Here is a 13,767-nt window from a genome sequence, read left to right on the forward strand (position 1 = left end):
TAGTGCCTCTATTTTCTGGGGTACTTAAAGGATTACAAAATTTGACTGAATTAAAAAAACAGAAGTGGACAAATTGTGTGTGGGAGTGGATGACAGAGTGGGAAATTCACTGAAGAAAATAATCCCTTTAAAAGTAGAACTGACCAAATGGAAAAAGAGGTATAAATGCTAACTGAAGAAAATAATTACTTGGCAAAAATACTAGATAATTTTAGTGCTTGATATTAATGTGGTAATTTTTGTTTATGATTTATCTAACAATAACTTTACCCTACATTCCTGGTATGAATCCAAGTGGTCATAATATATCATCTTTTTATATGTTGTTATATGCCAAAGTTCTTGTATTAATCTTTCATTTCTGATTTCTGTGTTTATATTCATTAGAAATATTCCCCTTCATTTAGATATCAAGACCATATTTGTTTATATAACAGGGAGAATTATATAAGGTAATATTTTTTCTTTTTCTATTTTCACAGCTTGTGTACTATTAGAATTAATTGTTCTTTTAATGTTTGATTGATTTCATTCCAAAGTACAGTGAGGCAGGGAATAGTACACCAATATAGGAATTAAGAAGATCTCAGTTCATGAACCAGTTACGCCCAGAGAAAGAACTCTGGGTGATGACTAAAAACCATTACATTGAATTCCCAATCCCTATATTTATGCCCACCTGCATTTTTGATTTCCTTCACAAGCTAATTGTACAATATTTCAGAGTCTGATTCTTTTTGTACAGCAAAATAACGGTTTGGTCATGCATACTTATTGTGTATCTAATTTATATTTTAATATATTTAACATCTACTGGTCATCCTGCCATCTGGGTGAGAGGGTGAGGGGTAAGAGGTGAAAAATTGGAACAAGAGGTTTGGCAATTGTTAATGCTGTAAAGTTACTCATACATATAACCTGTAAATAAAAGGCTATTAAATTAAAAAAAAAAAAAGATCTCAGTTCAAATCTTGACTCCTACATTTACAAAGTGTGTGACCCTAGCAAGTCATGTAACTACTGTTTCCTCATCTGTAAACTGGAGATGATAATAATAGCACCTACCACTCAGGATTTTGTGATGGACATATTAAATAATAATTGTAAGGCATTTAGCACGCTTTTATTTTAAAAACTATGTAAATGTTATCTATTATTTACAAATAAATTTCATCCAAAGATCTTTTGTTCTTCAGAATTTTATTATTGAATTTCTATTTTAATTTGATGTTATTTCTTCATTTCTTATTATGTTAATCTGTACATTTTAAATTTGTAAATATTTGTTCATTTTCATTTAAATTGTTGATTTTATTGGCATAGAGTTGGGGAAATGGCATGTAATAATTTCTTTTTTTTTCTTGATTTCTTCTTGAGCAGTTGTGAATTCTTTTTTTAAAATTTTTGATATCAGTAATTTGTTTTTCTTTTAAAAATCAATTTATCAAAGGTTTATATTTTTCAGATAGCTATTTAATTTAACAATTTTATTATTTGTTCACTAAATTGATTTCTTACTTTCTATTTCCATAATTTCATCTTTGATTTTCAAAATATTCACTTTGATGTTTAATTGAGATTTTTATGTGTGTAAATAATCTATTTTAGTTATTTCCTAATTCCTTGATCTGTTCTTTTTCTTTTATTGGAGAAAATGTTCAGAAATATATTTTTCCCTTAACAATTGCTTTGCCTGCATCCAAAACATTCTGATATGTTGTCTGATAATTGCATCATCTTGAATGAAATGATCTCTAATTTATTTTTGACCCAATGCATCATTTTACTTTCAGATAAATCTCATTTTAATTTTGAATTCTCAGAAGGCAGAAGTAATGTTTCAACATTCAGTCTGAGTGCCTAATAAAGGCAAAGTCCATGTTATTCCCATAGGTCAATACATATCTCTATAGTGTTGCAAGTACCTTCTATGCCTCCCAGCCTGCACCAAATTCTCATAGGGAAGCTATATGAAGCCTCACTAGAAGACCTGAAAAGGAGTCACCCACATATTATTTGAATACTCCAGGGATAGAGATAAAATCACTGCTTCATAAGGTGATTCATTCATTTTCAAGAAGCTCTAATAGCTAGAAAGTTTGTTCTAAGACATATGGATTAAGATGGAATAAGTGGCATCTCCTGAGAAGCAGGAGATTGTTGAATGGTAAGGTTGAGGGGACTCAGCCAAAATCTAATTAATGTTTATATCTCCCTATATCCTGAACCTCAAGGGGTTAGTAAAATCCCTGAGCAAACTCACATTAACCTAGATGTTTCTGTGGGACCACCAGCTCTACAGGAAGATTTCTTTGGGAGAAGAGCAGAAGAAAGTCCCAATTTTGCCAAAGCTAGCAAATCACATATAGGTTGTTGAACATTTTTGTATTACAATAGTAAGGAAGGAAAGTACAGAACAGAAGTTGGATAACAGATCATTTAATGAATGTATGAGATGGAGCTCTTAGAAAAGGTAAGTGAGAAAGGATGAAAAGAAAAAAGTAGTTAGAAACTTAAAGAAGTTAGCCTGCCATTGTTTGAAATTATAGTGCCTCCATCCCTATATTAGCTTATGTGGTTTTATTAATCCACCTCTTGATGCAATGGATTCAGAAGTTCCAATGATGGACAATAACAATAAACAAAGGAAGAAGGAGGTAAGGACAAATAAAAAGGATGAGACTTCTTCAGTTTGGAGTGATAGACATCAGAGGATAATACTAAAGTCTGTTAGATCTTTTTTTTCTTTGCCTTCTTTCCTTCTTTTAGATACTTATTATTCTTTCTTTGTGTGGGACAAAGGGAACATTGGTGGTACTGGCAAAAAACATACTAGTCTGTGAGACAGTAGATCTGAAGTCAGTTTTTTAACTGTATATTGAATCACTATATAACTATGGGCAATTGATTTCTCTCTAAACTCTGTTTTTCTTATCTACCAAATTTAGGTAGGTGATTAAATACCTACCATTGAGATCCCTTTCATACCTAACTTTTTAGTTTGTCTTAAATTCTACTATTCTTTTAAAAAAAATCTCTTCCAACTCTGAAATTTTATGTTCTATCATCTAAAATTCTGTGTTAATAATATAAATATTTGGAGGCAGTTTATCACAATGCATTGAGTCTTAAATGGGAGAAGTTCTAGGTTCAAATCCCATCTCAAACGTTTTTTAGTGTCATCTAGGCAAATCGATTAACTTTTCTGTACCTGTTTCCTCATGTTCAATATAGGGATGATATAGCACCTAGCTCTTAGGATTTTGTGAAGTTCAAATAAAATAATGTATATAAACAGCTTTGCAAATCTTCAAATACTGTATTAATTTCAGTTACTTTTGTGCTCTAATATTGCACATTGTGCCTCTGTTTTCTTATCTGTATTAAAGAGGTTGGGGTAGATGTTTTCTTAGGTCCTTTTCAACCCCAAATCTATGATCCTATGAGCCTATTACTATGGAAAAAGTGAAATATTAATTACTTTTCCTGGTCACTAAAGCTAGCTCCTCATCAAGTTAGAAAGGTAATTTAAAGGTAAGGATAAAAAAAGCAAGTCTTATTTTAACAAGTAAGAAATACAGTATATCAGATTTGGTATCCACCAAGCCAGTAACATAGTTTCAAGATAAATATTAATACAAATTTAACTATAGCACAACTACAGTGGTATTTACTAAGGAACTCTAGAAAGGAATAAAGTGTTAGCCAATTTGTTGAGGGCAACATAATAAATGAATGCAAGCCCCTTCCAAAATATATTCCTAGATGCTTACATAAAAGAAAACTTTAGGCAGAAGACTAATCTGATCCAGGATATTGGTTCTATTTATGAGCAGTTACCAAAGTATCACTATAACCTATCACAAAAATATTCACCAAAAGGGAAATACTTTGAAAAGTATTGAAAATGCATTGTAGAAAGGAGATTTTTTAAAGTAAAATTAAATGTAATAACATTATTTCTATGGTACTTTAAAATTTATAAAGTACTTCCCTCACAATGCCATCACAAGGATGGAATCCAAAGAGGAGAAAGAGGGAAAAATGCTAAGAAATTTCAAGAAGGACTTCTGAATGGAACCTTAGGAAGCTCCCGTCAGATGGCCTAAAATTTCTCAATTAAGTAGCTAAATCATCTGTTTCAAGTATGTATACCTGCTGTAATCATGTACATAGAATATGTTGGGTATCCCCTAAAAAACATCAAAATGTCAGGGGGGGAAATAGTCCCATATTACCCTAAGGGGAAAGAGACAACTAACACTAATACAGAGTCACATTTTTTTAGACCATGGAGTGTGCAGAGTCATCCTGAGTATTTAAATCTGAGATGAAGTGTTGTGGAAATTTTTTTGTAGAACAGCAAGGATGCCAGCTACACTGAACCAAAGAATACTTAATACTGAGTAAGGTGTAAAATAACTGAGGGAAAGGTAGATTATAAAGGGCTTTGAAAATCTAATAAAAGATTTTTTTTATCTTTTTCTAGAAGCAATAGGAAGCCATTAGAGATTATTAAGTTGGGATAGAGGAGAAAAGGAAAGAGTAACATGATTGCACCAGCTCTTTAGGAAGCAAGTTTCTCAGAGGAGAGAAGGAAACATGTTTGAGAGATATCAGTAAAATTGACAGGTCTCGAGAGCAGATTAAACATAGGAGATTAGAAAAAGTGTATGGCACTTAAAGCATTATGTATGGCACCTAAGTTGTGAACTTGTGAAACTGGGTGGATAGTATTATCCTTTTACAGTAATAAGGAATGTGGTAGAAGAGTGTATAAGGAGAAAGATAATGAGTTTGATTCTAGACATGTTGACTCTAATATGTCTACTAAACATCCAGTTCAAGACATGTGAAAGGCACTTGGAAACGTCAGTAGAGAGGTTAGAGCAGGTCAGGTAGATTTGAGAAATGTCAGCACAAAGATGGCATTAAATCTATGGTAACTGATGAGATCAACAAGTGAAATACTGTGAAAAGAGAATAGAAGAACTTTATGATATACCTATGGTTAAAAAACATGATCTAGATAAAGATCTCACAAAGGAAAGTGAAAAATGGTCAGAAATGTAGAAGATAGTGTCCAGAAAGCATAAAGAGAAAAGAGTATTAAGGAGGAGAAGGTGATCAACAGGGTCAAAATAAAGGAGAAAAGGAAATATGTGTAAGTTATCTTGTGGAGGTAGAATCAACAAGACCTGCGAACCAATTGGACATGTGGAGTTAGGGAATAGGAAGAATAAATGATGATTTTTAGGATATGAAATGGGACTGATTGAAAGGATGGTATTGCCTCAATTGAAACAAGGAATAGAAGAACATGGCTAGATTTGGTGAAAAAGGAACAGACTTTAGCTATGGAAATGTTGAATTCCACAATACTTACATAATCTGGCCACATATGAAGTGGTTTGTTTAGCTCTGAATATCACATTCTAGGAAGATCAGAAGTAAGCTGAAGTGAAATCAAAAGAAATCAAAATCAGTATAAAAGGACTAAAACATATCACATTTGACCATCTCTAAGATTGGAGGGGGGTTGTTTAGTCCATAAAATAGAGGATGATATAAAGAAGAAATATCTTCAAGTACCTGAAGTATTGTCCTGTGGAAAGAGAATTATATTTGTTCTTCTTTGACCACAGAGACAAAACTAAAAGGATATGTGTTATATGAGTCATATGAGTAGAGGAAGAATTTGTTTTGATGTAAGAAAATTTTCCCTAGTGAATGGAGTTATCCAAAAATAAAATGGACTACCTCAAGTGATAATAGATTATACTTCCCAGTGAAGGTTTTCAAAAAAGACTGAATAAACACAACACAACAGCATAGTGGTAGGAATCCTTTGTCAAACACAAGTTGGAGTTGGTATTCTCAGAGGTTTGTTTTAATTCATATTTGTAATTGAGAAATAAAGACAAAGAATTTTAGAGAAGATCTGAAGATGAAAATACATTTAGCTGTTGGGAAGAAGTAAAACTTTTTTTTACAAGTGAACTTTTTTGGTATTTATTCATATAAAGAATTCCTAGATGCAAAAATTCAATCTGTCCATTAGGATCTGTACTTTTTCTGCAGCTTAAGGTGTTAGACAAGTTAGAGGGATGTGGAGTTAATTGAGTTGGCCAAGAATACATAGATAGTAGTGCTTGCACTCATTTCTTCCTAACTCTTAGATCAGCTCTCTAGCCATTACTACTGAGTATTCTGAAAAATAAATAGAAATAAAAATATAGGGCATAGGAGACAGCCCATCTGAATGCATATATAGGAAAAATAGCATGTTGATACCTAGAAAGAAGAGCCCCATTTAGTTGGATCGTAGAATATATAAAAGGGAGGAATGTGAAATAAAACTGCATTGTAGAATCTTAGTGCTGAAACAGATCCTAGAAGATGGAATATTAAAATAATAAAAAGACAATACATAGATTCATAACTAGATGGGACCTTTTATTTCATCTAGTCTGCTTCTCATTTTATAGATGAGCAAACAGAATCAAAAAGGTTAAATGATTTGAGCAGTCAGACAACAAATAGAAGTGGACATAGACTATAAGAACTGGAAAGAACCTTAGAAATCATCTCCTCCAAATTTCTTTCACTGATGAGGAAATGGAGAGAAGATTTGTGAGTTTACATGACTAAACTTACAGTGAATCAGTGATAGAGCTAGCACTGGTCTTGGTATCAAGAAGACTTGAATACAAATCATCTGTCAGGCAGGTTGTGTGAATTCACAAGTTGTGTGAATCGACAAATAATTTAATGTCTCTAAACTTCAGTTACTTTATCTATAAAATGGGAATATTATCAACTCTAATCTAACAAATGAGGTGATGAGAATGGAATGAGATAATAATTGTAAAGTGTTTCCAAACCTAAAAATGTTAAATAAATGTTCTCTACTAATATGAACATTAAGTTTTGTTCGTACTATTCCCCCTTGCAGATGACCTGGATTTCTTTCTATTTCTAATGGATACTAGGAACTGGACAAAAGTGACTGAATTCCTCCTCCTGGGGCTATCTAGTCGTCCAGAGATACAGCCAATCATCTTTGGAATTATCCTTTCCATGTACTTGGTAGCAGTGACAGGTAACACCATGTTAATCATTGTTGCCTGCACAGACACCAAACTGCAGGCACCTATGTACTTCCTGCTTAGCCAGCTCTCCTTCATTGACATCTTATTGACCACTATTATTGTCCCCCAGATGCTAGTGCACACAATGACAGGAATCCAGACCATCTCCTTCAAGAACTGCATAACCCAGCTTTTCTTCTTTATGGCCATAGGAAGTATGGAGGGTCACCTGTTGGCTGCCATGGCATATGATCGCTATGTGGCCATCTGTAAACCCCTGCACCATTCTACCATTGTCACCCGCAGCCTCTGCCTCCGTATCACCTCAACTTCATTTGTGGTGGTCAGCCTTAACAGTCTCCTCTACAGTGTGCTGGTCTCCCAACTGACTTTCTGTGGAAACCAAGTAACACATTTTTTCTGTGACATCACACCATTGCTCAAACTCTCCTGTACTCGACCTGTGGTCAATGAGATGCTGATCTTCACCGAAGGTGCAGCCATTGTTATAAGCCCCTTTTTCTTCATCTTGGCCTCATATGTCCGTATTGGGGCTGCCATAACTCGCCTACACTCAGCTGCTGCCCTGAAAAAGGCCATGTCCACCTGTAGTTCCCACATTCTGGTGGTGTTGCTCCTATATAGTTCAGTGATCCACATGTATCTCCAACCATCTTCCAGCTATGATCTGGAACAGGACAGACAAGTGGCCATATTCTACACTGTGGTCACACCCATGCTAAACCCAATGATCTACAGTTTAAGGAACAAGGAGGTAAAGGATGCTCTCTGGAGGTTCTGGAAGAAGATATAGAATATCTGTGCTTCTGGTGACTTCCAACCTGTCCCTCAGTCTACAGTAACCCAACATCACATCTCTTGAATACAGAGAAATCACTGAAAATCCTGGAAATAAACAGTATTGGGGATCATGGCAAAGTTGCTGCAGAGTATTAGAGTTTATAGCTGGGATGACTTGCTCTATTAGCCCTTTTTTAGGAAGGAATGAGATAGAGCAATTAACAAAGAGGTGAATCCTCACCCATTGCTGAGTGACTTTGCTTCCCAATTCTGAAGAAATATCACCATCTTGTTCATATTCCTCCCCACAGCTTTAGAGAGAGATCACACATTCCCCATTAATAAAGATGTTTCCTTTGATTGACATTTGTATGAAGGGGTAACTGCTGGCAGTCCCACTTACATAGGCTCAAGCTCAGAATAAAAAGGCTCTCTCCTTTCTACAAAAAGCAACATAGTATTAGGGGAAGAAGCCTGGCCTAGAAATGAAGAAATTTGGGATCTAGCCTGAGTCCTAACACTAATTTATATGATATTTTTTAAATCATTTCATTCTGTGGGGCTGTTTTCACACTCTAAAGTGAGGCAATAGATAAAATAATATTCTAACTTTAATTTTTTATGATCTAAGAGTTTTATATGCTAAATATGACTTTATAGTTTAACATTCTATGCTCTGTGTCCTAAGATTCTTATTTTAAGTCCTCTACAATTTTAACATTATATATTTTACAACAAATTGTAATATAGAGAAAATGTCTCTTGAATTTGGAGTGAGGAAAGGCAACTACTTAAATCCTACATCTGATTCTTATTAGCTATATGACCTTGGTCTGAACATTCTGTGAAGAAGGGGGATAATAACAACCTACCTCATAGAGTATTGTGATGCCCAAATGTTATTATGTATAATCACATACATAATCACATAGGACAAGTATGTCCTAATCCTTGAAGAACTATATGTGCCAGCTATCACATGAGCTAAATTCCCATTAGACTATAAAATATGATGATTTTCAAATGTCAAGTACAATATGAATACTTTTCAAATGTTTATTGTGACCTTTCTCTTCTTTGGGGAAAATATTGGGAAATTCAAATTCTCCTTCTGCAGGTTTTACTCTTATTCTCTCTCCTGACTCCTGACAACTTTCCCCTTCTTTACCAATTGTTAAATGATAGTGGACTTCCATTTCAATGAATGATAACAACATGTGATATCATCCATACTTTGCAGTTCCTGATAGCTCTCAAATTCTGTAAGCAAACTAAGTTTGGATAGGAAAGAGCCCTAGATTTCAAGATATAGGACCATGGCCAGATCACTTAACCCTTCTTGATGTCAGTTTCCTCATCTGTAAAATGAGAAGGGTGAAGTTGAACTGTTTCATCTCAAAAGTTCTCTCATTTCTAAGTCCTAAGGTTCTGTGATAGTCTTTTGAAGCAAGATTCCATGTTTTCTAGAAAGAAAATGACAAAAATGGAAAGAACAGTGGCCTCAGAGACAGAAGACCTTTTAAATTCTTATTTTTCCACTGTGCATTTCTTGAAACAAGTCATTTCATCTTTCCAAGCCTCAATTTTCTCATCTATAAAATTTCAAAACCATCTATGTACCACCTTCCTCTCAGGCATCAAGTGAAATAAAATGTCTAAAAGTAAAGAGTGAAGTTGTGTGAATATAAGCTTGCATTTTTTCATATTATTGGCTTTTTTAGTCAACAAAATCTGTACTTCCTGTCTTCTGTGTGATTGCACATGTTTTACAACTTTGAACTTTTGCAATGTGCCTTTGGTCTCTTGTTTGAAATATTGATTTCTTTTTTAAAAATTGGTCTAAATGTTATTGCCATTGTAATCCATAACTTACAGATGAGAAAAATGAGACAAATGGAACAGGGCACCAGCTATAGAAGATGCTTCATGTAGTGCTCTAATTGAAGGGAAAATTTGAAGGAAGCTGGGGATTAAGAGTGAAATTGGGGAGAGAATGCATTCCAAACATTTATTTCCTTCACATATGCCTCTCCAGAAATCTATTCCAGTTTTTGGAATCAGCATCTACTCCAAATCATAGTCCTAGAGTACTTAATGATTTATATTCTTTCATTTGGCCAATCATTTACTTCAAAGCAAAAGGCATGTAATCAATTAAACAATGTGGTGAAGTGTCCAGAAAGATACACCCCATACACACTTTTCTAACTAATTACCACAACACTACTTAGAGAGATGACACTCTTATGGAATTCATGTAGGCTCCACTTGAGCATGGTTGGGAAGGTCTATAGAAATTATATGTGACCAGGAAACATGTTGTTGGGGCAACTAATACTCCCAATGTAGCGGCGCAAGTGATGTCCTTAGATGATGTCACTCTGCTGCTCTCTTCTATTCCCTGCTCAACACTCCATTGAATCACAAGGAGCTGCTCTCTGATGATCTACTTCACTTGTAGTTGGGCATCTTCCCTGTGCTGTGCTCCTCTCTTGCCATCTTCTGGTCTTCAATTATTTCACAAATTCTTTGCTAGAAGTGTTTTAGATACATAGATCTTAGTATGATTTTCTAGTCTTGGCTCTACATAATCTTGAATACAGTACAATTTCTCTGACACCCAATTTCCTCACCTATAAAATCTCAGAAAATTTTTGCAAAATCTATCTTTGGGGGATTAAGTGAGGAAAGGTCTTTTCAGGTACTACAAGAATGTAAGTAATTTTCATTTTGTTTAGCCACCAAAAAGTTAGAAAAGAGCCTGTGATATAAAAAGCTCCTTGAAGGATCAGGAGATGGTTAGCCTAGAGAAACATCAAGTAAAGATCTCTAGCTTCACATATATGAAGGAGTGCCATACAAAAAAGGAACAAGGATGTTTTCTTTGATCCTAAAAGGCATAATTAGAAGGAATGAGTGAAGGTTTTAGGGAAGCTAATTGGGGATCAATATTTAAATGAACTTATTTACAATTAGAGTTGAACTGCGGTGGAATTTGCTAATTTGAGATTCAATTTTCAAAAATATAAAAAAAAAAAAAGAGAAACTTAGCTGTGTGACCTATTACATTGATCAACTTAATTACTATGTGACAGGCATTGAGTCAAGAACTAGAATACAGAGAAAAGCAAAAGATATGAGGGAGAGAAATTCAAGAATATGGAACAGGGAGAAAAAAATCCCAGACTTTGGAGATGGACAATCTTGTGAGAGGAACTGTAAGGAGGCCAGTCACTGGATTACAGAGTAGAGTGCAACAGAAGTAAAACATAAGAAGTGGAAAAACAAGGGAAAGTTTGTGAAGGGGTTTGAATGCCAAATTAGATTTTATATTTGATTCTGGTGGTAACAAGGAGATAGTGAAATTTATTGAGTGGTGGAGGGATGAGTTGGTAAAATTTTCATTTTAGAGTGATTAATTTGATAGCTGAGTGCAATATGGACTGGAACAGGGAGAGACTGGAGGCATGCAGATCCCAGCAGATATTATAGTAATCTAAATGTAAGGTCATGATCACCTGCACTGGAGCAATGACAGTGCCAGACAGAGAAGAAAAGGAGGTATTTTTGAGAAAGGTTAAAAAGGTATAATCAACAAGAATTGATAATAGATTGAATATGGGAGATGAGACAGTGTAAGGATTCCAGGATGTAACTTAGATTGTGAGGGAACAGGATAAAAATAAAAACGTAACTCAAAATTTTACATGTGAATGGATTAACCTCAAAAATCTGTTCTTTATCAGTATTGTTTGAGGATATTTTGTCCTTTTTTCCTTTATAAAATTGTCATATATGCAATAGCTCTAGTGAAGAGAGAGAAATACTAGAAGAAATTAAGCAATATAATCAAAAATTATATCAATAAAAATTTTAAAATTGTAAAAAATTATTTCCATTGAAATTCTTGACCCTTTTGTTTCTTCAAATAGGTTTTCTAAAAAAAAAAAATTTTTTTCTTTGCTCTATAAAGTAATCTCTAGAAGTCTGATTCGTATGGTATCAAATATTGATTAACATATCCATAACATTTTATTATTCTTGCATAGCCTAATCTTAAGATTTATTCAATTATTTATTTATAAATTTGTCTTTTTTTGTTTTTATTTGTAAATATAGATGATTAGATTTATCTATTTATCAATTTATCTATAATTCAGCACAAACTGATTTAAAAGCACACTTATATAGCTTGAATTTACATAGTGCTTTAGAGTTTGCAAAGAACAGCATATATCTTTTTGATCTTCCTAACAATTCTGTGAGATGAGTTCTGTTATTACCTTGATTTTACAAAGACATTCTAGATTAAAAGAGGTTAGGTGACTTATTTAACATCACACAGTTAGTAAGTGTTTAATAGAAAATTTGAACTAAGTCTTCCAGGCTCCAGATCTAGCATTCTTACCCTACCTATTATGCCACTTCACGGGCTCATATAGTTCTTTTGTGTGTATCAGTAGAGAGATTCCCAAATGTTGTCTATATTCTATAGTTGTTTTTAATTGATTTTCTCTTTCTATATCTTCCTTCTGGGTTTCTTTGTTGTTGTTGTTGTTGTTAAAAATTAGAAATGCTGATGATATATCAGTGTTTAATTTATATCTTACAAGTTTGCTGTACTTAATAGTTGTTTCAATTAATTTTAAGGACAATTATAGAAAGAATATCGTTTTAAAAATGTAACAGTTTTCTTTTTTGTCTGTTTTTTATTCAGTCTTTGATAGAGCTACTATGCCTAAAATTATATCAAATAAGAAAGGTGATAATGAACTCTTCTGTTTTAATCTGATCTTTTAGAAAGGTCTCCAGCCTTTACTACACATAATGTTGGAGCTTATTTAAATAGATATTACTTATAATATTATAGATGCTTATTTATTTGTTGTTACTAAATTTTTTGCAGAAATAGATGTTCTATTTTGTCAAAAGATTTTTATACATTTTAGTATATCCTAGGTTTTAATCATTTTTGTCATTAAAATGATCAATTATTATTATAATTTTCCTTATGTCAAACCAAATTATCTCTCTAATAATAAATCCAATTTTGATAAATTGTATAAAACATATTATTATAACATTTTGATAATATTTTGTTTTTGTTTTTGTTTTTTTGCATTGAAATTCATCAGGGATATTTCTTTATAGTTATCCTTCTCTGATTTTTCTCTCCTTGGTTTAAATATGAAACTCATATTTTTATCAAAGAAGGCATTACACAAGATCCTTTCTTTTTTTATTTTGGCAAAAAGTTTGTGCAATATTGGAATTTTTCTTTGAGTGTTTTACCAAATTTAGGGTTAGAGTTATAAATTCATCAGTACTTGGAACTAGTTTAGTTTGGATTTGGGGGGGGAGTTGTTTTGAATTTTGTTAATCTCTTCTTGTTAAAATAACTTTGTATTGACAAATTTGTTTTCTTTTTATAGACACCAATATTTTCCCTAATATACCTCTTACTTCCCCTACCAGAGAACAATAACAATTGTTATATTGTTCCCTTATAACAATAGTATCTTTAAAGAACATGAAAAAGAAAACCAGCAAAATTGATTACTACAGTGAAAAATTCTGAAAATATATGCAATTCTCTTGAGGATCTCCTTCTACAAAAAAGTGGGTAAGGGGTCCTCTCATGTCTTTTCTTTGGATTTGTGCTTGCTCTTATAAATTTGTAATATTTACTTTGTATAGTTTTAGGGTTCTTTGCATTTCCATTGTCCTGATCATTGTGAATATTGCTTTCTTGCTGCTATTTACTTCACTCTGCATCGGTTCTTAAAAATCTTTCCATACTTTTCTGTATTTAGTATATTCGTTATTTTGTATAGCATTCATATGTCAAAATGCCCTTAACCAGTCCCGTATCCAT

The 13,767-nt window shown here is 33.2% G+C and overlaps 1 protein-coding gene across 1 annotated transcript; it reads left to right on the forward strand.

Annotated features, from left to right (window-relative positions):
- Positions 1 to 6,981: 6,981 nt before the first annotated feature.
- On the forward strand, positions 6,982 to 8,047 carry LOC100913905 (olfactory receptor 1361-like). Its single transcript, XM_003757104.2, has one exon. The coding sequence runs from the start codon at positions 6,982 to 6,984 to the stop codon at positions 7,903 to 7,905; it is 924 nt and encodes a 307-aa protein (XP_003757152.1). The 3' UTR covers positions 7,906 to 8,047.
- Positions 8,048 to 13,767: the final 5,720 nt, after the last annotated feature.

The sequence above is a fragment of the Sarcophilus harrisii genome, chromosome 2 (genome assembly GCF_902635505.1).
Source record: "Sarcophilus harrisii chromosome 2, mSarHar1.11, whole genome shotgun sequence".
NCBI lineage: Eukaryota > Metazoa > Chordata > Mammalia > Dasyuromorphia > Dasyuridae > Sarcophilus > Sarcophilus harrisii.

Excerpts from the sequence above, each read along its gene's own strand:
- LOC100913905 (XM_003757104.2), top strand. The coding sequence starts at position 6,982 with ATGGATACTAGGAACTGGACAAAAGTGACTGAATTCCTCCTCCTGGGG.